This window comes from Raphanus sativus, chromosome 3, assembly GCF_000801105.2.
Source record: "Raphanus sativus cultivar WK10039 chromosome 3, ASM80110v3, whole genome shotgun sequence".
In the NCBI taxonomy this organism is placed as follows: Eukaryota; Viridiplantae; Streptophyta; class Magnoliopsida; order Brassicales; family Brassicaceae; genus Raphanus; species Raphanus sativus.
Window position 1 is genome coordinate 25599484 of NC_079513.1, and position 25604 is coordinate 25625087.

General features: G+C 39.1%; 5 protein-coding genes and 1 non-coding gene across 6 annotated transcripts; all 6 read left to right on the forward strand.

The window, feature by feature from the left end:
* The first annotated feature begins 511 nt into the window (after positions 1 to 511).
* Positions 512 to 3464, forward strand: LOC108843961 (shaggy-related protein kinase epsilon). Its single transcript, XM_018617126.2, has 13 exons — positions 512 to 687; positions 842 to 997; positions 1089 to 1181; positions 1351 to 1410; positions 1498 to 1770; positions 1863 to 1937; positions 2029 to 2085; positions 2172 to 2312; positions 2401 to 2451; positions 2543 to 2638; positions 2731 to 2814; positions 2901 to 3003; positions 3090 to 3464. Exons 2-13 carry the CDS (start codon positions 878 to 880, stop codon positions 3170 to 3172), a joined length of 1236 nt encoding a protein of 411 aa, XP_018472628.2. The 5' UTR covers positions 512 to 687; positions 842 to 877; the 3' UTR covers positions 3173 to 3464.
* A 2468-nt stretch (positions 3465 to 5932) lies between these two features.
* Positions 5933 to 9246, forward strand: LOC108844253 (isocitrate dehydrogenase [NADP], chloroplastic/mitochondrial). The gene is made up of 15 exons (XM_018617474.2): positions 5933 to 6299; positions 6505 to 6548; positions 6649 to 6758; positions 6995 to 7032; positions 7111 to 7188; positions 7306 to 7359; positions 7439 to 7540; positions 7628 to 7716; positions 7818 to 7921; positions 7992 to 8060; positions 8152 to 8267; positions 8365 to 8399; positions 8486 to 8628; positions 8736 to 8858; positions 8996 to 9246. The coding sequence occupies exons 1-15, from the start codon at positions 6047 to 6049 to the stop codon at positions 9072 to 9074; spliced, it is 1437 nt and encodes a 478-aa protein (XP_018472976.1). The 5' UTR covers positions 5933 to 6046; the 3' UTR covers positions 9075 to 9246.
* A 220-nt stretch (positions 9247 to 9466) lies between these two features.
* LOC108844748 (polyribonucleotide nucleotidyltransferase 2, mitochondrial) lies at positions 9467 to 14746 on the forward strand. Its single transcript, XM_018618043.2, has 16 exons — positions 9467 to 9853; positions 10261 to 10416; positions 10498 to 10668; positions 10752 to 10877; positions 10961 to 11122; positions 11190 to 11309; positions 11698 to 11841; positions 11965 to 12130; positions 12282 to 12407; positions 12509 to 12639; positions 12731 to 12938; positions 13026 to 13109; positions 13199 to 13278; positions 13362 to 13505; positions 13599 to 14240; positions 14348 to 14746. Exons 1-16 carry the CDS (start codon positions 9533 to 9535, stop codon positions 14456 to 14458), a joined length of 2892 nt encoding a protein of 963 aa, XP_018473545.2. The 5' UTR covers positions 9467 to 9532; the 3' UTR covers positions 14459 to 14746.
* A 649-nt stretch (positions 14747 to 15395) lies between these two features.
* On the forward strand, positions 15396 to 15509 carry LOC130510338 (U5 spliceosomal RNA). Its single transcript, XR_008944011.1, has one exon. It is a non-coding gene; the product is annotated as a U5 spliceosomal RNA (small nuclear RNA).
* An 874-nt stretch (positions 15510 to 16383) lies between these two features.
* LOC108844022 (pescadillo homolog) lies at positions 16384 to 19834 on the forward strand. Its single transcript, XM_057005376.1, has 13 exons — positions 16384 to 16504; positions 16661 to 16746; positions 17118 to 17366; positions 17459 to 17584; positions 17685 to 17769; positions 17856 to 17966; positions 18103 to 18196; positions 18284 to 18543; positions 18631 to 18738; positions 18830 to 18951; positions 19043 to 19262; positions 19351 to 19563; positions 19657 to 19834. The coding sequence occupies exons 1-13, from the start codon at positions 16481 to 16483 to the stop codon at positions 19729 to 19731; spliced, it is 1773 nt and encodes a 590-aa protein (XP_056861356.1). The 5' UTR covers positions 16384 to 16480; the 3' UTR covers positions 19732 to 19834.
* Positions 19835 to 21458: 1624 nt separating this feature from the next.
* Positions 21459 to 22758, forward strand: LOC108844554 (U-box domain-containing protein 2). Its single transcript, XM_018617825.2, has 2 exons — positions 21459 to 21767; positions 21854 to 22758. Exons 1-2 carry the CDS (start codon positions 21553 to 21555, stop codon positions 22620 to 22622), a joined length of 984 nt encoding a protein of 327 aa, XP_018473327.2. The 5' UTR covers positions 21459 to 21552; the 3' UTR covers positions 22623 to 22758.
* The last annotated feature ends 2846 nt before the right edge of the window (positions 22759 to 25604 follow it).

The window sequence follows — 25604 nt, forward strand, 5'->3', positions numbered from 1 at the left end:
GAAAAAAAGGGCCCTAGATAATAAGGCAGCTTATTTTTCAACCAAAATAAGCCCATACCAGTTTAAAGCCTGTTTCGTGTTGTGTGACCAACGGTCGAGTATACGACACGACATCGTTGAGCGAATCATATTTTGTCGTTTTATGCTGACTTGGCGGTTTCGTAAACTGAGATTTCCTTTTTCTCTGACAAAACAAACATTTATAATTAACCAATACCGAAAAAGCGAGGAACGAGAGGATCAACCTACGCCAAGCTTTCACGGTACGTTTCCTACACCTCTCAATCGTAACCGTACGATTTCTCCTTTCCAAAAATCTAACCGTTTATTAAAGAAGCTTACGATACACCCAACCACAGGCAATGATTTCGTAAAAACATTAAAAGCAGTCAACACAAATGACGTGAGTCTAACATTATTCCAACCAAAACACGCCACGTGTACGTGCACTCTTCCTCTTAGCGCGGACGTCAGAACTAACTATCAACTAAAACTTTGAAACTACCTATTGGGGTCCGCCTTCTCTCTCTCTCTGCTTATCAGACAGAACACACAGAAAAAAGAAGAGAGAACTCAAAAGAGAGATTTGCTATTTTCGGCAAGGAAGAGAGAGAGTTTTCTAGGGTTTCTAGTTGCTTCTGAAACAAAAAAAGATGGTGGAGTGAAACTGCGGCGGAGACATTTCAGGTGATTAAGCTCGACTCTGAGAGATTAGTTTTCTAGATGATTGTGTTTCTCGTTAGGACCTTGAATCTAAGTTAACTTTTGTAGATCTTCTTCTTCACTGTGTCTCTGTGTGTTTTGTTCTAAAACCTATGTATTGTGTTTTTGGCCTTGACAGATTTAACACGAATTGAGGATTTGAAGCTGTTAGAGAATGGCTTCGGTGGGAACATTACCTTCTTCTACGGCTGCTACGAAACAGAACAATGATTCTGTATGTGTTGACAAACTACTGCCTGAAGGGATTAATGAGATGAAGATTAAAGATGATAAGGTTTGAACAAACTCCCTTTGTAAGCTTCGGCTTACTAATGGTTGGTCTGTTTACTTCGTTACTAATGTGTGTGCTTTTTTGTCTTTGGTAGGAAATGGAAGCAGCTGTGGTTGATGGGAATGGAACTGAGACAGGTCACATCATTGTTACAACCATTGGTGGTAAAGATGGTCAGCCTAAACAGGTTAGCTTGTGAACTATCATTATTTTTTATGATGAATATGAATATACATTAACAGCGCAAAGACTAAATCTTTTACATGAAAGCCAGAGAATTTCCAGTTGCTTGCAATGTCTAAATTAGATATTAAAATCTCTGATTAACTTCTCTTTTTCGGTTGTGCTTTTTTCAGACCATAAGTTACATGGCAGAGCGCATCGTTGGACAAGGTTCATTTGGAATCGTCTTTCAGGTTTCTGTTTTGATTACATACACTTTTATTAGTTGAGATTGGTGCAAAAGACTCAAGTTGTGTGTGTCTTTGATACTTTGTACGCAGGCGAAGTGTTTAGAGACGGGGGAAACTGTTGCAATCAAGAAAGTCTTGCAGGACAAGAGATACAAGAACCGCGAGCTGCAGACGATGCGTCTTCTTGATCACCCTAATGTTGTCTCCCTCAAGCATTGCTTTTTCTCAACGACCGAGAGAGACGAGCTGTATCTCAACTTGGTCCTTGAATACGTCCCTGAGACAGTCTATCGCGTCTCAAAGCACTACAGTAGGGCTAACCAGAGGATGCCCATGATATATGTCAAACTCTATACATATCAGGTAACTTTGTTTTGGTTGGTTCATCTCATGAGAATATGGTGTTATATCACAATTTTTGAAACACTATAGTTGATTCAGTATTGTGGATGCAGATTTGCAGAGCTTTGACATACATTCATGGAGGAGTAGGAGTCTGCCACAGAGACATAAAACCACAGAATCTTCTGGTTAGTGTACTAAAGTTCAGATGTTGGTTTAAAAAACATTTATGGCCTATGTCCTGCTGCTTGTTTAAATCTTGTGCTTCACCTCGTATAGGTTAATCCTCATACACATCAGGTCAAGCTCTGCGACTTTGGTAGCGCTAAAGTTCTGGTATGAGTTAAAAGATATGTTGATTCTGTTTTCATAGTGTACACTGAACATAACCTTTTTTTTTAATCTTTGGCACTTTGGTACAGGTGAAAGGCGAACCAAACATCTCATACATCTGTTCCCGTTACTACCGAGCACCTGAGCTTATATTTGGAGCTACAGAATACACAACAGCTATTGACATATGGTCTGCAGGGTGTGTTCTTGCTGAATTGCTCCTTGGACAGGTACTTTGGCTGTCCAATTTTTTTTATCTTTTGTGACTCTTTGAATGATGTCTAAAGCTGTGTGTTTACCCGTTCTTTGGCTGGGTAGCCTCTGTTTCCAGGTGAGAGTGGAGTCGACCAGCTAGTCGAGATCATTAAGGTATGGTTTGAACACCCATAATATAGCTATTGCACCATCAATGAAGAGTCTCCATTGATTACAGTTACTGTTTCTTATTGTGTGTTTATAGGTTCTTGGAACACCAACTCGAGAGGAAATCAAATGTATGAATCCAAACTACACTGAGTTCAAGTTCCCTCAAATTAAGGCTCACCCTTGGCACAAAGTAAGCAAATTAACATCATTAATTTCTCAATATTCTCGATACTATTTTGAAGCGTCACGGATTGAAGAAAAAAACTGGTGTTGGCTCCTCAGATATTCCATAAGCGTACACCTCCAGAAGCTGTAGATCTCGCTTCAAGACTTCTCCAGTATTCCCCAAACCTCAGATCAACCGCTGTAAGTCCACGAAACCATTACTGTTTCTCATCACATCACATATGCAATGTTATATTTGGTTGATTCAATAACTTTGTTGATTGTAGATGGAGGCAATAGTTCACCCGTTCTTCGATGAGCTACGTGATCCCAATACACGTCTACCTAATGGTCGTCCCTTGCCTCCTCTCTTCAACTTCAAACCTCAAGGTATGTCTCCTCCAAATATGCATTTGTTTGTTTTTTCTAATTTTTAAAAGTGTGTGTAATTTTGTTTATCTTCTTTTAAATTGTAGAGCTTAAAGGAGCAAGCGTAGAGCTGTTGTCCAAGCTTATACCTGAACACGCTCGAAAGCAGTGTTCCTTCCTCGCTGTCTGAGTGACTAAAACCTCTCTGTGTGTGTGTATGTATGTATGTATGTATGTATGTATGTATGTACACATGCGTATGCTTAAGTAATGGAGTTAGCCTGTTCTCAAGATTATTATTGTTAGCTTTTCATCTTTTATGAATGTAGTCTCTGTCGTTTATTGGCAGGGTCCCACGGATGATCGAACATTATTAATTTATCAAAAAAACTATGTTCTCTATCTAGATGACTACTAATGTATGTAACGGTGTTTAACTTTGCTGCAGTTGAATGGGAGTCTATGTACAACGTGTTGATCTATGTTGATGATTTCATATTTTGTTGCATTTATTCCACTAACTTGTGGATTCAATGACCAAACGAACTAGATATTTCAAAACATCAAGGTCATTCCTAAGTATAGTTTTTTTTTTGTAAAAAAGCTTTCAAATTTAAAACAAAAGAACATACATTGTATGGTTTAACAACCATATAGTTTGGGAAAGTATGATGAGACAAGCCTCATAAACAACAAAGCATTAGCTTACAAAGAGAAAGCTTATGATACTAAGCTTAGTGAAACAAGAGAAGGATGAAATTACTAAGAAGATGGAAGGTGGTATCCGCGGCCTCGACGACCTCGTTTACCTCTTCCTCTCACAGTTTTCCAATCCATATCTTGAAATTTTTGAAGTGGTTTTATCAGCCTTCCACCTCGTGACATGGTGAGGTTTGCCGTAGCATCACTCATAAACCCATCTCCATCATCTTGCTCATTATGATCAATTTGATTGACAAGGGTGCTGCCATGTTGTGGAGAGACCAATAAATTGTCCGTTGAAGCCAAGTTGCTTTCGAAGACAATAACAGGTGATGGAATTTCTTCCATAATAGTAGTTTGAGTTGGAGCAGACTGTGTGCCGGCTAATGGTGATAAAATGAAGTGAGAGTTGGAGCCATTGGCTATATGTACCTTAGAGTGAGTGAGGTCGTTTGCTGGAGTAGAGAAATCATGTGGCTCTACATTCACTTGTGATTGTAGATCAGTATCTCTTCCTATTGTAGGTTCCAAAGTCTGTACAGAAAGTTCAACTTGTGCTTCTTCCGCTGAGACCTGATCCATCTCTGAATTTTTAACCTGCAACTCCAATTGATCTGAAGGAACAGTAGACTGATCTCGTAACTTTTCCATTTCACCTTGTGGATCTTCAACAGACATGTCCTCATGTCTTGAACTTGTTTCCACAATAGAGGGAGGAGCTGGAAGTAAGCATCTTTTTTCTTTGTGTCCTAAGTGTCCACATCTGCCACAAACACTCGGAATCCAGGTGTACTCAACATCTACCAAAAAAATATTACCTTGTTTGTCGTCTAAGGCTATTTGCTTTGGAAAAGGTTTGTCAAGTTCTACTTCGACCAGCAACTTTGCTTCACCCAAACAAGTCGGATCAAGTCGAGGTTTATGCGTTTGCATAGGCTCCCCAAGACCAGATGCTACATGGCTGAGACCTAATCTGGAGTAGCAACTATCCGGAACATTTTTAAGGATTACCCACACTGGGATTGTGGATACTTCAGGGGTTTTCAATGAGTCAACTGGTTTCCAAGGCGAAACAAATACCAAACAATCATCAACATGCCATACAGCTCTTTGAAGTACCCAATGTCGAGTAGCATCATGAGGTATGTGAAACATGTAAGAAGATTCACTTAGCTTACGGCAACCTATTCTACAACTTCTTCCCCATAACTTATTCACTACCGCATGGATTAAGCCTCCAGGAGGAAGGGAACAGCGATGAAAGTGACCAATGATGTATTCTTTTTTATTTTCTGGTCCTAAGCGAAGTACCTGAGAAGGAATTGTGACCTGTGGAGTTCCATCGAGCCGAAAGGTTGGCTTGGCTGCTCGATAAAGGTTTCTGGTAGTAGGGTCCATTCTGGCAGCCCATGGAAACCTTAGTGTTCCATCCTCCTTAAGCTCAGGAACCGGAATCTTCTGGACAGGCATACGAGGAAACTCTTTGGCTGTAGTTGGGTAGTTTCTTTTCTTCTGGCTTTGCCCAAGACCATCAGTCAATGTTGGCCAAAAAGAATCAACGAGATTATTAAGGTTCTGCGGATCAAAGTCACTTGGTGTTGCCGGTGTTGGAGGAGTTGCTGGTGGTGCAAAGGCGAGAGGCTTGGCCCAAGCTCCAATTGAAGGAACAAAAGTAGCTTGAGTATCCACAGATATCTCGGGAGAGGGAATAGTTATCAAGGGAAGACCAGTTGATTGATGTGGTGAGATCGAGTGTGGAGAGTTCGTACCAGCATTTTCTTCCGTCTGGTGAACGATTTCCGGTAAGGTGACACTATCGCCGGAAGCTACTTGTGCATCTATTCCACTAGAATCGATTTCCCCTAATTTTTGGGTTAGGGTTTCGTCTGAATCCATGGGATTCGACACCAAACCGACGACATCTAGTTGGCCTGCTTTGCCATCATTCACTATCGGAACTGGAGGAGTAGAGGACAACTCTGTATCATTCCTAAGTATAGTTGATAAGAACATTCCTACTTATAAAATGCCAGCAGCAAAGAACCAGAGCCCAAACCATAATCTTAGACACCGGTTACTTATGGTTTATTTATTCAGTTCGGATGATAGAGAATGTTTATTTATTTATTCAGAATGGAATACAAAAATCATTCAGTTGGGTTTGGGTTGTACAATTTAAATGGGCTTTTTTAATTTGGACCCACTGAAAGTATCTCTATACGGTTCTCTCTGCTCTCTTCCACTTCGCCGGAATCATCTTCTTCACGGCTTCTTCTTCTTTTTGGCAATAAACTTTAGCCGAAGCTTCGTGTTCCAGTGATCGAAGTTGAAAGAAGGAGAGAGCGTAGCGGCGGAGTCTCGGATGCTAAACAAGCTCACGCGCGGCGGTTTCATCTACCGTGCCGGCGTCACGATGTTATCTTCGTCTACTTCTTCCTCCTCTGCTGCTTTATGGAAGTCTCCGAGATTTCTCAGCTCCGGTGTGTTCTCGGCTGGCACTTCGAGGAATCGCGTCGCTTTGAAACCGAACAACCGCGCTTCATCAGTTCGATGTTTTGCCTCTTCTGGCGGCTCTGATAGGATTCAGGTTCAGAACCCTATCGTTGAAATGGACGGTGAGATTTCTCTTCGAAACTCTGATTGGTTCAACGGTTTGATTATTGTGTGAGACATAACATAAGCTTAAGGTCTATTAAACTGCAGATGAATAGGTGATTGTGTGTAAATATATATTTGCTTATTTGTAATCGGCTGGACTATTGTCTTAAGTTCATTTTCTTGTACTATGTTTTGATTGTTCTATTTTCTTGTTACAATTAGGTGATGAAATGACGAGGGTGATATGGAGTATGATCAAGGATAAAGTAAGGATTAAGTCTTCATCAATTGTGTCCAAGTCTGCTCCGTTTGGTTTACATTTCTTGAATGTGCTTAAATGTTTTTTTCTCTCTCTTATGTTTACAGCTTATTTTGCCTTATCTGGATTTGGACATTAAGTACTTCGACTTGGGAATCCTGAATCGCGATGCTACTGATGACAGAGTTACCGTTGAAAGTGCTGAAGCTGCTCTTAAGTAAGTGTTGATGATTCTTTTCATTCTTTTTTTCGTTTAGATTTCTCTTGGAGAAGTTCAAACGTATTATCAAACATCTGAATGCCTGACTTTGAACAGTTACTTCTCTTTTTTTTTCCTTAGCAGCTTCTTTCATCAGCATAAATCATTGCCTTTTTTGTGGCCTGAATTCTATACTACTCTTTCTTTATGTGACATTAAAGTTGATTTAGCGCTTAAACTTTGTCTGTCTGCAGGTACAATGTTGCTATCAAATGTGCCACTATAACTCCTGGTCTGTCATGTCCTTTCATTTGCAACAACATATACTGCCTTGTTCGTATCGAATGATAACTTCTTTTTTTTTTTGCAGATGAGGGAAGAGTGAAGGAGTTTGGACTGAAATCAATGTGGAGGAGTCCTAATGGGACAATCAGAAACATTTTAGATGGTATGTCTCTGTACTACTGGAGGACAGTAAATTGCTCAGCAACAAAATTTTATCCAGTTAGCAAGTTCATTGGGATTCCAATTTTCAGTTTATTAACACACGTTCAATATTTTGTAGGAACTGTTTTCCGTGAACCTATCATGTGCGGCAATATCCCTCGGCTTGTTCCTGGTAAATTATTTTGCCTTGCTAACTGCTATGAATGTGTTATGATATTTGTATTGAGGACTCGAATGTTTTTTCTTTACAGGTTGGAGAAAACCAATATGCATTGGTAGGCATGCCTTTGGCGACCAGTATCGTGCCACTGATACAGTTATTAAAGGGCCAGGAAAGTTGAAAATGGTTTTTGGTAAGGTCACAATAACGAGATCCATTAAACAAAATCTTCCATCATATAGTGCAGATTATAAGTGCGTATATTTCATTGTCTAAATAGTCCCAGAAGATGGGAGCGCACCTGAAGAACTAGACGTATATGATTTCAAAGGCCCAGGTGTCGCTCTGGCTATGTACAACGTAGATGAGGTATGCCGCTCTTTTTTTTTTAATCGGTTTTAGTGTTCTTCCTTGTGGTGGTTTTGAAGATTATTATAAAATTAACCATACTGTGTTTTGTGACATTCCAGTCAATTCGTGTTTTTGCTGAGTCATCTATGGCGATGGCACTTGCTAAGAAGTGGCCACTATACTTGAGCACCAAGAACACAATTCTCAAGAAATATGATGGCAGGTTTGTGTTAGATCTTCGTGGTGATTTCCAAGTTCCAAGAGCTGGTCTAAACTGTGGTGGAACAATACAGGTTCAAGGACATATTTCAAGAAGTTTATGAGGCGAATTGGAAGCAGAAGTTTGAAGAGCACTCAATATGGTTGATATATTTGTTTTTATCTACTTAATACTTGCTGTATGCTTTTTTTTCTTGTCATATTCGGTGAAGTTAACATGTAGGGTTATTCCAGGTATGAACATCGGTTAATAGATGACATGGTGGCTTATGCAGTAAAAAGCGAAGGTGGATATGTCTGGGCTTGCAAAAATTACGACGGTGACGTTCAAAGCGATCTTCTTGCCCAAGGTATAGATTCAAAACTACATATCTTAACTTTTTATTTGCATTGATAAGGCCAATAACATACTTAACACTTGCTTTTTTTTTTCCTTTTCAAATGTAGGGTTTGGCTCATTAGGCCTCATGACCTCCGTTTTGGTTTGTTTCATAAACCGAAAGCCAAGATTTCAATTTTTTTTTTACAAAATAAAGTCTTTTTACATGATATGTTATGTTTTGTTCAGTTATCCTCTGATGGGAAAACACTCGAGTCAGAGGCAGCTCATGGAACCGTAACTCGGCATTTCCGACTGCATCAAAAGGGACAAGAGACCAGTACTAACAGCATCGCCTCTATATTTGCATGGACACGCGGCTTAGAACACAGGTCTCTCTTAGCTTCTTTCACGCACGGCCTTTTAATGCATTTACCTATTTCACTTACATTGATCTCGTGGCATGTAACGGATCTTTTTTCCTTTTTGCTGCTTAAAGGGCAAAACTCGACAAGAACGAAAAATTGCTGGATTTTGTCAAGAAGCTCGAGTCGTCGTGTGTAAACACTGTTGAGACAGGGAAAATGACCAAGGATCTTGCCCTTCTTGTCCATGGTCCCAAGTAAGTACACTCTCTCTTTTCTCACTAGCAGCAACTTTCCCGTTATAATCTAGTCATTTACTTTTGCTGCTGTTTTATCACCGTTACAGCTATATTTTTTGGGTCCTGATGGTTATTAATAACACTTTGTAATGCAGGGTGAGTAGGGATGTGTATTTGAACACAGAAGAGTTCATTGATGCAGTAGCCTCCAATCTCCAGTCACAGATCAATTGAGCCTACTGTTGTCTGACCATTTCTGCCAACAATACAAAAAATAATGCTCGCCACTATTTCATGTAATGAAAACATAAAAATTGTTATTGGCGGGTCCAAAGGTTTTTTTTCTTTTGATATACACGTGTTTATGTTATTGTTCTGAGCTGTTTTAGGATTTGGAATTGACAAATGTCTTATGTTAACTTCCCTACCAAACACGAGTTTCAATTGTTATGTACATATATATTCACTCTTGCTAACTAAATTGTTCACATGCAGCCTCTGTGAGTCTGTGACTGAGTCCAATATTCCGGTTAAATGTTAAGAGAATTTGAATGTAGCAGAACTGAACCGGAATCGCTAAAACCCTTCTTTTTTTTTTGTCGGCTCAGTGTCACCGTTGCGCTAAACCTCCACCTAAGCCCTCTCCTTTCTCCCTCCCTCTGTTCTCCCCATCTCTCACTGTGTATGTGGAAATGTCGTTGATCTTGCGTCGAGCTAGGTCATCTTCTCTTCCCAATCTACTCGCATGGCGTGCCTTAGGTTTTCGCACCATTTGCTCCGGCCGTCTTGGTCTGGCGCCGTCTAGTCCATACTCGCCGGCGCCGGCAGGAGTCAAAATACTGGAGTCTTTCAGGGAAGAATTCGAAGTCGGATCCCAAGTGATCACTCTCGAGACGGGGAAAATCGCACGGTTCGCCAATGGCTCCGTTGTGCTCGGCATGGACGAGACCAAAGTCCTCTCCACCGTTACCTCTGCTAAGTCCAACTCTCCTGGAGACTTCTTGCCTCTCACTGTATGTTTGCAAATCTTTCCACCATTACTTGAAGCCGAGACATAGCTAGTCGTTAATTAGGCGATTTATAGGAAATTATTGATCAGGCGACAATTTTTTTTTAAATAATCGGTCAAGAAAAAATCGTTTTGTTTAGCCGTTTAGGTCCGCCAGAGCGCCTAGACCGATTTTAAGAACATTGCTTAAAGCCGTTATAGTTGTTGTATGCAATATGTAAGAATCCTCTGAAGAGATCTATGTTTTGTGACTGTGAGGAAATACGAAATGGTTTAAATATGTTTGATACCTTTTATGTTGTATGTATTTTGTAGAAATTTGCTGAGGGATCTGTGATCTTTCTACAAGAGCATTTTGTCGTTTATCTTCTTTTTTTGCTGTAATGTTTAAACTTGTTAATATACTGGAAGGTTGACTATCAAGAGAAGCTATACGCTCAAGGATTGATTCCGAACACGTATATGCGGAGAGAAGGTGCACCAAAGGAGAGGGAACTATTATGTGGACGGATTATAGATAGGCCTATCAGACCCTTGTTTCCTCCAGGGTTTTACCATGAGGTTCAGGTATGGAACTACTTAGGAGATAGATCTATTGTGAGATAGATAGGCCAATCTTCATTTTTTTAAAGATTTTGTCACTTGCAGATAATGGCAAGTGTTCTGTCGTTGGATGGGAAGCAGGATCCTGATATACTGGCAGCTAATGCAGCATCAACTGCGCTCATGCTATCGGATATTCCATGGGGAGGGCCCATTGGAGTCATCAGATTAGGAAGGATAGATGGGCAAATTGTTGTCAATCCAACTATGGATGAGGTAAAAAAAGAGAGAGTTGTATATTGGTGTATTCCTCAAATTTTACAAACTGTAGTAATTGTTTGTGGTCAAACCCTGTGTAGCTTAGCTCAAGTGATCTCAGTTTGATATACGCTTGCACGAGGGATAAGACTATGATGATTGATGTTCAATCCCGTGAAATCTCCGAGAAAGATCTTGCAGCTGCTCTGAGACTAGCTCATCCTGAGGTATGTTTTACAACTTTGTTGGATTTTTTTTACAATACAATGCAATACTTACTATATGGAGTCTTGTATCTTTTTCTACACAGGCTGTTAAGTACATCGATCCCCAAATAAGATTGGCAGCTAAAGCTGGGAAACAAAAGAAAGAGTACAAATTGTCTATGCTCTCTGAGAAGACTTTAAAAAAAGTGGCTGACTTGGCTGCAACGCGTATCGAGTCCATCTTTAGCGATCCTTCAAAGGGAAAGGTGCGTGTTACTTTGTTTCTGCCTCAAGATTTTAATTTCAGTGATCCTGATACTTTTGTATATATAGTTTGAACGTGGCGAGGCTCTAGATGACATTGGAAAAGATGTGATAAAAGTGTTTGAAGAAGAGGGCGATCATGAAAGCTTGAGCATCCTTCCAAAGGCTGTTGATACAGTGAGGAAGAAGGTAATATTTGTAAATTAACATTAGGATATATCCTCTTGTTCCTCTTTTCTTGTCTTGTCTTTTATTTTATTTTGGCTTATCTTATTTTGACATAGAACTTGGTGCTTGAATCATATTATTAAACATGTTTCATTATGGAATTGCAATATAAAATCATTTATGTCCATTCTATAAAAGCTAGACTCTACGATGTTTTCTTAAAGTAGCTGGCTCGTTATTTGTCTCTTAGATAGTGGATATGCTCTTTTTCACTTTGAGATGCATTAAGACTTACTGATCTTTGACTTTCTGAGATTGTGTAAAAGCTCACAATTAGTGTGTTACAGGCTTTTGGTTTTGTCCTTGCTCCTTGGCTTTTACTAATTTATCCATTTAACTGAAATATCAGGTAGTTCGTTCAAGGATGATATCAGGCGGGTTTCGGGTCGACGGGAGACATCTTGATGAAGTCAGGCCCATCTATTGCGAATCACATCACCTACCTGCAGCTCTAGTTCATGGGACAGCACTTTTCTCACGTGGAGAGACGCAGGTTGGTTGCTTTCCTTTGAGTTGGTTTCCCTCTTGGAAGCTCAGCTACAATTTTTTGTTGCTGAAGTGTGGGAAGCAAAGCTAAAATCTTTTTCTAAATATGTTTGCGTTTATGTGTTAAAAGGTGCTTTGTGCTGTTACACTTGGAGCACCAGGAGATGCTCAAAACTTGGATTCTGCTGCTGGCCCCTCGAAAAAGAGATTTATGCTTCACTACTCCTTTCCTCCGTTCTGTACAAATGAAATCGGGAAAAAAGGAGGAGGCCTTAACAGGCGTGAAGTTGGTCATGGTAAGTTTCTGGTAGTCTTTCTAGCTTGTAGTGGAACAATGGGTACATCTTCTCGTCACGTTCTTTGAGATTAATTGGCTTAAACATATTAGTGTTTTTTTCTTTGATCTAAAAGATTTTTTTTTAACTGTGTTTTTACATTTTCTTGTAGGAACACTTGCGGAGAAAGCATTGCTTGCTGTCATGCCACCTGAAGAGGATTTTCCTTACACTGTCCGCATAAATTCAGAAGTGATGTCCTCAGATGGCTCCACGTCTATGGCAAGCGTTTGTGGAGGTTAAAATTATCCTCTTCCACCCACACAACACAAGTTTGTATGTTTTTTTTCTTTTTTTTTAACAAAGCCATAAGTTCATAATGAATGGTTGGCGTCTCAGGTAGCATGGCTTTGATGGATGCCGGAATTCCTCTACGAGCTCATGTTGCAGGTGTCTCCGTCGGTCTTGTTACTGACGTTGACCCATCAAATGGAGAAATTAAAGACTACCGTATAGTAACTGATATATTAGTGAGTGTTTATTTACATTTATATTGGGATCCATTGCCTGTATTGCATTGGAGAAATGGATTCTATAGAGATGCCTACTTTGCTTTTACAGGGTTTGGAAGATCATCTTGGAGATATGGATTTCAAGATTGCCGGGACAAGAAGTGGTGTGACGGCAATTCAATTGGATATCAAGCCAGCTGGAATACCATTGGACATAGTTTGTGAATCTTTAGAAAATGCGCGTGAAGCTCGTCTTCAGATTCTTGACCATATGGAGAGAGAGATCAACTCCCCGCGAGAGCATCCTGCTCGGCTAGGTTTGTTGTCTTTTTGGTTAACCTTAGCGCTGATAAAAACTTCCTCTCTCTCTCTCTTCAAAAATAAAGAATTACGTCTGCTTGCAGCAACTTTGAAGTACACCAACGATGCACTTCGTAGCTTGATCGGACCTATGGGCGCCCTCAAGAGAAAGATTGAAGAGGAAACAGGTTATCACATCTTTCATGTGACCTTTAAACACTGGACTTTATATACTCTGATTTGAAGCTTATGAATAGTATCCACTTGACTTATTCAGGTTCAAGATTGTATATTGATGATGGAACATTAACTATAGTTGCCAAGAATCAGGCTGTGATGGCGAAGGCTCAGGAAAAGGTATCTTTCAGAAAACTGAGCAGTTTAATTGATAGAGAGGATGTTCCAAGAGATTTAATTTTATCTTATGCATATGTCCTTAGGTTGACTTCATCATTGGTCGTGAAATAGTTGTTGGTGGTGTGTACAAAGGCACTGTAACTTCTATTAAAGAGTACGGCGCATTTGTTGAGTTCAACGGTGGTCAACAAGGCCTACTACATATGTCTGAGTTATCTCATGAACCAGTAAGCTTTTCTAGTGATGGTTCTGTATGTTGCCATTACTCTAAAATCGATTTTGGTTTTAACTTACTATTGTCTTATTCGATCTTTTACCAGGTCTCCAAGGTTTCAGATGTATTACATATTGGCAAGTACATCACTATGAGGTGCATTGACACTGATGTCCGTGGTAACATAAAATTATCTCTCAAAGCACTGTTACCCAAACCTGAAACCAAATCAGCATCTGCTCCTGAAAAGATCCCTGTGGTGATGAAAGACACTGTCTCCGTAGAGACGTCTAGTTTTGGAGAGACAGTTGCAAGTCTTCCCAGTGTCGTAGAGCCACCTCAGAAATCTAAATTAGCGGTTCCTGCAGTTGTAATCCGTACTGCTGTGGAGTGTGATGAGGCAGAGAAGTCTTCTCCTGTGGACAAGAACATTAAACCTAAACGCGCTGCGACACTGAAACCGGACCGGAAACTCAAATCCACTGCCACTAAACAGACTGGGGCACAGGAGGAAGAGGAGGCACTCAAATTCACTGTTCCAGAAGAAACTACGACCAGCTGTGGTGAGACACTAAAGAAACCCTCTAGGAAGAAGAAAGAGTCAGAGAACGAGGCTGGAGAGAGCACCTCGGTTAGTGCTCGGAAACTGAAGATAGGAACAGAAATGACAGCCAAAGTCCAGCAGGTTCGAACCCATGGATTGGTTCTTGATCTAGGTGGTGGAATCCGTGGGATGTACAAATTCGAGGTATGTTTATTAGAACATCATCCTCTTTTCACTTTGTTCTCCCACATACTTAATAGTTGCATTGTAATTGTCTGCTTACCTACCATTATTATATGAATTGAGTACAGGGCGATGGAGAGGCAGAGTTTGAGATTGGAGATGCGTTGCAGGTGAAATGTACAAGTTTTACTACCAAAGGAATCCCTGTGATGGCTTTGGTTGATGACGAGGAGCTTTAGTGGTGAGCTAGGAATCAATTATATGGGATCATATGAGAGTTTTGTTTGAAATGGTTTTGCTGTTTCAGTTATGAACATTATTCTCTAGAAGTTTTCTTCCTCGTCTTTGTTTGGCCAGTCTATCTTGTTGAGGGACAGGTGAAGTAGATCTTTAATCATTCATAAGAATATATATTATACATAGATAACTCAAGATTACGAAGAGCTATTGTGTTTGTAGTTAGTGATTTGTATAATATAAAGATCCAGCTACATAGGAACTCACCATTTGGTGAATGAGTGAAGCCACCGAGCGTCGATAAAAGATGGGACGGTAGAGAAAGAGCTCAGCAGGGGTGACCTGAGAACACATGAAAAGAGATACAATAATGTTACAGTGACGTGGCGTCATTACAGCCTTTGATTACCCATGTGTTCTCATGTCAACCCTGTCGAGGTCCTTACCCTCAAAGATAATTTTTTTCTCTTTTAAAACAGCAAATAAGGATTGGGTTTCGATTTTCCTCAGCTTATGTGAACTTTATATACACACATTACGAAATGAGTGTGATGTAGTACACAAGTTTAGTTACAATCATTTAACGTTTTGTGTAGTACAAATAAAAACGACAGAGAACTTGTGTACTGCAAAATTGATTAAAGAAAACAAAAAAGAATATCAACAGTGTACTTCTCTGGGAGTACGTAGGAAAGTTTCTGTACTAGCAATTTTGCGGATTTTTCCATGGGCTACTATGGAGTCTCTATCCTCCATATTCTTATATTCTAAAATTAGTTCAACGTGACACCTCACAATTATTCAGTTGGGTTTAATGACATAGGAAGATAAGTTATTTTTTTGCATAGCTTTTTTTGTCCCACATCGTAAATATTCGGAGCAAGACACTGAGAGATAGACATATATAATTTGGAGAGAGCCATGGTCTAGTGCTCACGGAGCCGTGCGATAAGCACATAGCGAACTATTCTTTCGCCTTTTACTAAAGAATACCGTGTGGTTGTCGTACCAAGCGGCATACGCCTATTTTTGGAGGGTTGTCTCAAACGAGATCAGCTCTAACAATCCATAAGCTCGAAATTTGTGTTAAGGAACTTTTTCTTTGGACAAGAAACTTATCATGGACAGCGACTCAGTTGTTACTTTTCTTAAAACTAAACGTAAATTAATCTGAGTTGTTAGATGTTAGCTAAGTAAAGTATAGCTATTTACGGTTATCACTTTCTGGATCCCCAACGACGGTGAACACCAGCTCCTGCCGACCAACAACCTCCTTATCAGTGACGACTTCATTTGTTTCCATAGTGCACCTGTGTATTATGAATTTACTTTGACAATTAAAACAGATCGGAATCATTGGTGTTAACAAATCACAAAAATACAAAGATCTCTTAGATTTTTCTGTCTTTTTCGTTTTGGTGCTGGTTATATTTACTAATTTTAAATTAGTAAATGTTTTTTTCTTTAATATCTTTAAAAAGTATTTACTAATTTGCCCTTGTAAACCAACTCGCGTTAGTCTATTGGTGATTATTTAAAGTAGAAGCTTCGATTTCAATAAGAAAAATCACCTAAATTCGACTTGCGTTGGCTATTTCAACTGTTTTAAATGATAAGAATACACGTAGTATTGTGGGTTTTATGGGATTAGTCGGTTGAATTCGATGATCTCCACGATTATAACAGAGAAATTTAATTTTGTAGTTTGTATATTGCACATTTATATCGTGAGACACACAAAAAAAGACAGAAAAAAAAGCGCCAACTTAATTATTTGCATTTGAAAATAATTACAAGAATTTTATAATATTTTCCCCACTTTGGTTTCTGTGACAATGAGGCTATTGGGCCTTAAAAGCCCAAATTATAATAAACCAGACAAGATAGGCGGAGGTAAAAATGGCCTTAAGAAGCCCATTATATCATCCTTTTAACTATCTTGTTTCGCCTAAAACCCTAATTCTTTCTTCCTCTCTCTCCACCATCGTCTCCTCTTCCTCCTCCCTCTCTGGTGCCGTTCCACCATGCCGAAGCATTACAGACCAGCGGTAAGTGATTCTGCTGTAATTTTAAGCTGTACTGTTCCTAAACCTCATTGATTTAGAGAGCTTTGTCAATCGAGTTTCGATTTCACGCATTTTTCTCGGGAAAACTTTTTTCACTTAATCTTGTTAAACTGTTTCTCTATTCGTCTTCGTCTGCAGGGGAAAAAGAAGGAAGGAAATGCGGCGAGGTATATGACCAGGTCGCAGGCACTTAAGAGTCTTCAAGTTAACTTAAACCTCTTCAGGTTCACCCTCTTTACTTTTTTTTTTCTATTTTACATAAGCTGTTTTTATTCGAATCGTTGTCGGGACAAGCTTATGTCTGCTCTAGGTTTTGAGGTTCTGTAATGTTCTTTTAATTTTCCGATGTTAAATTTTTTAATGCTAATATTTTACGATTGGTGGTTATTGTATTAATGTTTCTTTTAACAATTTAATTAGTTTTTAATAAATATAATTCCTTTGATTTATTCTCAGTCTGTATAGTGTTTGTTCCAGTTTATCTCATATGTTATCTCTTCAATAGGTGTAGCTGTTACCTCTAGTTGAGTTTTGGTTTTGTTTATATTTTTTTTCCTTGGTGCTCAATTGTATCTGTTGATTTTGGACTTTACAGGAGACTATGTATTGTGAAAGGAATATTCCCCAGAGAACCGAAGAAGAAGGTGAAGGGAAACCACCACACTTACTACCATGTGAAGGACATTTCTTTCCTTCAGCACGAGCCTCTTCTCGAGAAGTTCAGGGAAATCAAAACCTACCACAAGAAGGTTCAGAAGGCCAAAGCCAAGAAGAACGAGGAGCTCGCGCGCCTTTTGCTTACCCGCCAACCTACTTACAAGCTTGATAGATTGATCCGTGAAAGGTTTGCTTGCTGCTGTACACACTTGAGTCTATACTTGTTGTCTGAACATCCACGAGTTTACAACCATATCTGCTTGTTTTCTGAATATTTAGGTATCCGACTTTCATCGATGCACTACGTGACTTGGATGACTGTCTTACGATGGTTCATCTTTTCGCGGTGTTGCCTGCTTCAGACAGGGAGAATCTTGAAGTTAAACGAGTTCACAACTGTAGAAGGTCTGAATCTTATATATATCCACTTACAGTTCACAACTTATTTGAAGCTTCTCGTAGTCTCATAGCCATAAGTTTACTTTATTCTTCTTTTGTGGATCAGATTGAGCCATGAGTGGCAAGCTTACATTTCTCGTACCCATGCACTACGGAAAGTGTTTGTCTCTGTTAAGGGCATATACTATCAGGTATTGTGTTACTTTATCTTGAAATTTCATATGATATAAGTGTTACTCACTTTTTAATAATTTTTTATTTCTTATTATTTTGATAGGCTGAATTAGAAGGTCAAAAGATCACTTGGTTGACCCCTCATGCAATACAACAAGTCTTCACTAACGATGTTGATTTTGGTGTTCTGCTAACCTTCTTGGAGTTCTATGAGGTAAAAAATTCATATTCTCTTTTTCCCCTGTCTGCTTAAACTAATTCATCAGTTTACTGTGAATTAAATAACCTCGAGTTTTGAATTGAAATGTCTGACATATTCTGACGAGTTTTCATTCACCTTTTTTGTGCAGACTCTTCTTGCCTTTATAAACTTTAAGCTTTACCATTCTCTGAATGTGAAGTACCCGCCAATCCTTGATTCTCGGTTGGAGGCTTTGGCTGCTGGTATGTTTTCGTTTGAGATATCATATGAGATGTCCTGACAATACAAGCTTCTTTGATTAATACTTAGGCATGTCTTTAATGTTGTAGATCTCTATGCTCTGTCAAGATACATAGACGCTAGCTCCAGAGGCATGACTGTGGAACCCAAAGTCGATGCTTCCTCTAGCTCGCAGTCAAACGACCGTGCAGAGTCTGAGCTTAGACTCGCACAACTTCAGCACCAGCTACCTTCGAGTGAGCCTGGTGCGTTGATGCATCTCGTCGCAGATAAAGAGGTTGAAGAGGATGAAGAAACAAGGGCCTGCAAGTCACTCTTCAAGGATCTGAAGTTTTTCTTGAGCCGTGAGGTATGTTTTTACTGATTCATTCCTTCCGAGTCTTACTTCACATCATTATCCTTCTCTTGTTTTGATAATTTTTGTATTCTTATGTAGGTTCCAAGAGAGTCGCTGCTTTTTGTTCTTCCTGCTTTCGGTGGGATGGTGTCTTGGGAAGGAGAAGGTGCGCCTTTCAAGGAGGATGATGAGAGTATCACACATCATGTAAGCCATTTATAGCTTGTGGTCTAACATTAACTAACATCTCCTAAAGTATCGTTACATAGATCTTAATAACATCCATTCTGTTTCGTAGATCATTGATAAGCCAAGCGCGGGTCATATGTATCTTTCAAGGGAATATGTTCAACCACAGTGGATCTATGATTGTGTCAATGCCCGCATAATCTTACCAACGGAGAAGTATTTGGTCGGAAGGTAACCCCATTCATAAAGCCTTTGCTTATTTCTTCTTTTGCTACCATTTTTTTCCTCAGCTGTTTAAACATTATGTTTTGTGTGCAAACAGGATTCCACCGCCGCATTTGTCACCATTTGTGGACAACGAAGCAGAAGGATACGTTCCTGATTATGCCGAAACCATTAAGAGGCTACAAGCAGCTGCAAGAAACGATGTTCTTCCGTTGCCAGGTGTTGGCAAAGAAGATCTCGAAGATCCTCAGAACTTGTTATACGCTGGTGTTATGAGCCGCGCTGAGGAAGCTGAAGCTGCTAAAACCAAGAAGAAGGTTTGACTACCTTCCAACTATAAAATAATATGTTGAATAGTTAAACAACTTTGTGTTTGTTGCTAACTTTGTGGTGTTTGGGTTATAGATGGCACAGCTGGAGAAGCAGTACCATGAAGAGCTGAAAAAGGAAGTGACGGGAAGTGCAGTTGATGATGTAGTAGCAGCAGCACCTATGGTGGAAGAAGGTGAGGGTGAAGAATCATCAGTTCCTGATGCAGCTCAAATTGCTCAAGATACTGCTGATATGCCGACATTGATGATGTCCCGCAACAAGAGGAAGCTCTACGATGCCATGAAGGTACCATTTAACATTTCACCGCTCATTATTAGCCTGACTCCTATAAGCCCATCTCTTTGTGTTTGTTTTTAAATTTGGTGAAATGTTGTGCAGATGGGGCAGAAGAAGAAGAATGAAAGTGTTGAGCGAATCAAGCAGCGCAAGAAAAACCTGAAAACTGATCAGTGATAATTTTGTTTACTTTGTCTATGTTCTCATGCTATTTTACTTGTCTTTTTCATCATGTACTGCCAAATTTAAAGTTATGAATTTTCATACAATGTTTCGAATTTTTTCATTATTTTCCGTCGTGTGATTGGCTTTTCAAAGACCAATATTAACGTCAAAATTGTTAATCTCGAACATTCATTAGATTTATAGTCGCTAAAAGTCTTCAAAGTGATTTGTTCAATCTGTGTCCTTGGGCTGCAGCCCAAAACAATATAAGATCATCAGTTTATCACTGGCTTCATTTTGTCTAGATCAATACATGTAGTATACGTTCTTGTAAAAGCTCTCTAAGCCACATACACCTTGGCCCTCGAATGTTCTTTTCATAGCTGTAGAAGCCATAAGCATACAAATATGTATCAAGTGTTTACACGCATTGAGTAATAATGACAAAACATAAGTGAAACAAAGAATTTTCTTAAAGACAAAGGCGCCGTATATCATGGAAATCAAAAGAACATTGTATTCCAGTTTTTATCATATTCGATCTCTTTTTGTGATCCATGAGTGCACCTAAAGAAATAATATTATCCACCTAATAAATTCAAAGAAAATAGAAAAAAAAAACCACAAGTTTCGTGTTGCAACTTGAGTTCATGATTCTTTCTAGTTGTAGACGTTCTTTACAAACTTAGCGTAATATGTAATTGATTTTCTACAAATGTTTTAGTCAGCAAGAGTACACGATATATTTTAAAGAAGGGAATGCTATATGAGACTACATTTTTTTTTGTATTCTATACTTCTTACTGAAGGAAATTAAAGCATTTTTTCTCTTACACACATATCAGGAGCGGGGACCAATGTGGAGAGAAAGCTTTGATCATATTCTCTATCCTAATGAAAAATTGAAAAGGATAAAAGATGCTAAACACTTTGTTTATGTTAGATAATAGATATCATATTCAAACACTCGTTTCGTGCATGGGTCACACGGTCATTATTTATTAGACTACAAAAACATGTTCGTTCACATCAGTTTACATCAATTTCTTTATTAAAATATCCATTAATGCGTATGATGTGTCAGTTTATGTAGATTAGAGACAATTGATTTACATTAATGAGAAAGTTGACATAATTATTAAGGGGAAGGGGTGTGCTTTTAAAACAAGAAAGATACACATTCACATCAACTATGTCAATGTAGTCAATGTTTAAGACCCAATTCTATGATTTTTTTTGGGTTAGAAGTAAAACGGTTCAAAGATGGTTAATCAGATTATAATAACGTGAATGAATCACATTATAAATGCAATAATATAAAGAACTTCAGTTACAAAAAAAAAAAAATATAAAGAACTTACCTTGTCATTGCTTAAATAACAATGATAATATTACTTACTGAGATCAATGACACTAATAATTAATGTAGATAAGCTTTTACCTTGCGTCTACATGAGGAAAGCAAAAGATTCAATCTTCTGGAATCAACATTGGATAGATCATGCAATCAAGAACAAAATATTCAAACAGATACTTGCTTTACCTTATGGTGTTTATTGTTTAAGATCCTATAAATATAAACCTAATATATTTACATGATATACAAAAAAAAGGAAAAAAAAAAAGCTTTAGGTGAGTTTGCTTCAACATGAAACAATGGATGCCCAAAAAAGCATAAGATTGCTTGTTAAAGCAACCAAAATACTAACCAAGTTTTTTTCCCTATTATATTTACCACACCAATAACCACCATACCTTCCCTCACTCTTCTTCCAAGTAAAGTTATCCACCAAAATTTACAGAGAGATAGAGGAAGAAGAGTGCTCTGCTACAATGGAAGAGATTGTGGTGGAAAGTCTTCTTAGAGGTAACAGAGAGGCTCAAATAGATGCAGCTATTGAGCTGAGCAATCTAAGCAGAAAGCAAAGACAAAAAGTTGCAGAAAGAGACATCATTACTCCTTTGATCTCAATGTTACAATCTCAAGATTCTATCACAACAGAAGTTTCTCTGTCTGCATTACTCAGCCTTGCCTTTGGCAGTGAAAGGTCAGTTTGCGTGTTAGTGTTACCATACATATCTTTTTTGTAACATAGAAAATAACAACATGGGCTTGTTGCTGCTGTTCTTACAGGAACAAAGTTAAAATTGTGAAAGCTGGAGCAGTACAAATGCTGCTAGAGATTCTTCAGACAGAATCTAAGATGGTGATAGTTGAACTGGCCATAGCCTTTCTTCTGATCCTCTCTTCCTGTAACAGAAACAAGATCAAGATAGCATCAACAAGGCTGATTCAGCTTCTAGTTGGACTCATCGGGGTCGATCGACTAACGGTCCAGGCCAAGCTTGACGGCATAGCAACACTACACAACCTATCAACTCTCCAACAGATTGTTCCCCTCATTGTAGCTTCAGGAGCACCCTACGCTTTGCTCCAAGTCATCAACTCTTGTGATAAATCCTCTGAACTGGCTGAAAAGGCAGCATCCCTGCTCGAAAACATAGTTCATCATTCACCAGAATCTATTTCAAGCATCGGTGGAGCAATTGAGGTTCTAGTGGAAGCCATTGAAGAAGGGTCGGCTCAGTGTAAAGAGCACGCAGTGGGGATATTACTCGGCGTGTGCAGCTTCGATAGAGAGACGAACAGAGGAATGATACTGAGAGAAGGAGTGATGCCAGGACTGCTTCAAGTGAGTGTAGATGGGACAAGGAGGGGTAAAGAAATGGCTAGAGAGCTGTTGCTTCTGCTGAGGGATTGCTCTGGATATGTTATTAAAGACAAACAGTCAAAGATTGAGATCGTTGAGCAGATTATGAGGGAGATTGATCAAGAAGGTGAGAGGATACCAGGAACTATGTTGAAGTTGGTAGAAGAGATGATCTCCAAACTCAGCACATAGCTTCTTGTGGTTGAGTCTCTGGTCTTGTATATATTTAAGTCATGTACTTTGTGTTCCTCATAAAGAAAATCTTCTTCTTAGGAATAATTGTTCAACCCTATTGCTTTTGATCTCACTGATGAAGATTTTAAAACCATTTCTTGTATTCCAAGCAAAACAGTAAAGCTGGTAAACCACACTGGTAGTAGTACAGGAAATAGATCATTAACACTAGTATCATTCGTCCAACCTTATTGAAATAAAATCCCCTACATGGATTTGCTAGAGCTAGACACTTGTAAGAACAAATGAATAAAAGGCTATGTATATTTTTTTGTAACTGAAAAGGCTATATTTCATGTTACAAAAAAACAAATGAACAAAAGGAAAATCTCATAAATAATATTTTTTAAAAAAATTGTCATAAAAAACATTCAAAGAAAAAACATCATCAAAATCAATAGAAATACTAAATCACCATAAGTCATCTCTTAAATATTAAATTTTAAACTCCAATCATTAAACCATAAACTCAAATATTTAAATAAATTTATTTGCAGACAAAAAAATATATTTTGTGCTAGTTTTTGAACAAAAATTTAAATTGATACTATTAGGATATATCTCATAAAAGATTTATATATGTAAAAGAATTTCGATTTTAAATATAATCATATAAGATGACTTAAGCCTAAAATATAAAACAATACATAATGCATGTCGCATTTGGCACGATGACACAATGCATTTGGCATATACGCTTTCGGTTTGCGTTTTATTTTACTTTAGTTTATTTCATACTTTTAATTTATCAGTTAATATTCGTTTATTTAAGAGAAATATATAACGCATTTTCTAGTCCCCACCATTCTTTTTTTGTCATCTCGTTTTATTAAAGAGACCAAATGGTCGAGAAAGTACAAAGAACAACAGAAAGACCTAAAAAGACAAGGCCCAGACGAAATAAAAGAGGGGCACATCATAAAGCCCAACCATAAGAGCCCAAATGATGAAGGAGGCATCTCCACAAGACAGCACACAGCCACGTGCCTTCCTGAAAGCAAAGGACTACCAGATGGCTCAAACGCAGAGACGCCGTCAACTTCACTGGCTCGGAGATTACCGTCGGATGTCTAGTCGAGCACTCCACCGGAACACACCGGAACAGGAAGCTCGAGACTAGAACAAACGACAACGGCAACATATATCTTTGAACGCTCAAGAGAAAAAAAACTAATAAAAAAGCAATTAAAACCGGAGAAACCGGATCTGAACAGTAACCGATATCGGAGATGAGCGATGAAGGTTAGAAAAGTAGCCGGCCATGAACGGTGCTGTGGAAGTGATAGCAATGAACTTGATCAAAGCTTTAGAACTGAAAATAAAAACACAAATACTTTTTTGGGCAATTAATCATTGCCTCTTTTTGGGTTTTTCATTCATTTAAATAGAGAAGATACAGAAACAAAGTGGAGTCGTAACTCCTTTCAACATGGGAATTAAGGGAAAGTGGAGGAGATGGTTTCCTATATACAAGGAAGACCTATTCTCTTCTTATTATCAACTGAAACAAAATGCAGAAAATAAACAATAAAGATTCTACGTAATCAGTTACGTAGTGTATTTCGGTTTGGGAACTTGGTTTGGTTTGAGACGTGTCGGTTCGGTTCTGTAACTCTATCATTACTCCCCTGGCCAAGATGAATCTTGTCCCCAAGATTCTGTTTCTGAAAACTCTCCATCTCGTCTTCATCTTCCTCCTCTTCATCTTCACCAATCATAAGTAACAGTTGAGATGTCTTACACATATGTCCAGGGGTATACCTCTCATCACAGCTAAAACATAAGCCTAAGGCTCGTTTGCGCTTCATGTCATCCCAGCTCAGTTTTTTTGGAACCGGTGTGCTGGAAGTGATACCTTGTCCATTTGCTGGCTGCGAGTTTGAACGTTGTGGGAGAGCCTTATTTTGTTTCTGCAACTGCTCATCTCGGAGTCTACACAACTTGATGACTTCTCGTAACGTCGTTGGAGAAAACATACGAACATTATCAGCAATGGCATCAGTCAATCCACCAATAAAAGTCCCTACAAGAGCCGCCTCTGACCAATTTTCGACCTTGTTCATTAGCCGCTCGAACTCTTTTTGGTAGTCTCGAAAGGATCCTGTTTGGCGGATATGCAATAGTGCTTCATGAAAATTTTCGCCTTCAGTAGGACCAAAACGAACCCACAACTCTTCTTCAAATGTTTCCCAAGCAGTAGCGTTTGGATCAAGACCAAGTGCCTTAGCAGTGGCTAACCACCATTCGTTTGCCTCTTGTGTAAGGTGATACGAGGCGAAACTGACTTGATTAGCTCTCGGGATTCCCTGGTATGCAAAGTATTGCTTTGCTTTGCTTAACCATTCAGTAGGGTCACCTCCATGAAAGCGTGGAAAATCAAGTTTGATGTGTCGGTGTGGTTGTGGATACTGATGAGGGTACGGTGGTTGCATTTGTGGTGGGTGCAACGGAAACTGATGAGGGTACGGTGGTTGCATTTGTGGTGGTTGAAACGGCGGCAGTGGTGGCATGACGTGAGGTGGGAACGGTGGAGGTGGTGCGTTGTTTTCCGGCTGTGGGTTTGTAGCAGATAAATGTGTTGTGGTGGCTAATGGTATCGATGATGATGTAGGTTGAACTGGTTGGGTGGCCGAGGTCGTGTTGGATTCTCCGGGACGGTTATGAGTAGCAAGTACCTCGAGGATTTGCGCCAGGGATGTCTCCATGGTTTGCTGTCTTGTTTCCATGCCTTGGAACTTATCGTTTATTCCGGTGTTGAGTTTTTGCAACTCATCTTGCACAAGTCCCAGCCCCTTTTCCAAATCTTCAAGACGTTCTTTGGTGGTACCCATGATTGGAGAAAAGAAAAAAATTGGAACCTAGAGCCGAGCTCTGATACCAATTGATAGCAATGAACTTGATCAAAGCTTTAGAACTGAAAATAAAAACACAAATACTTTT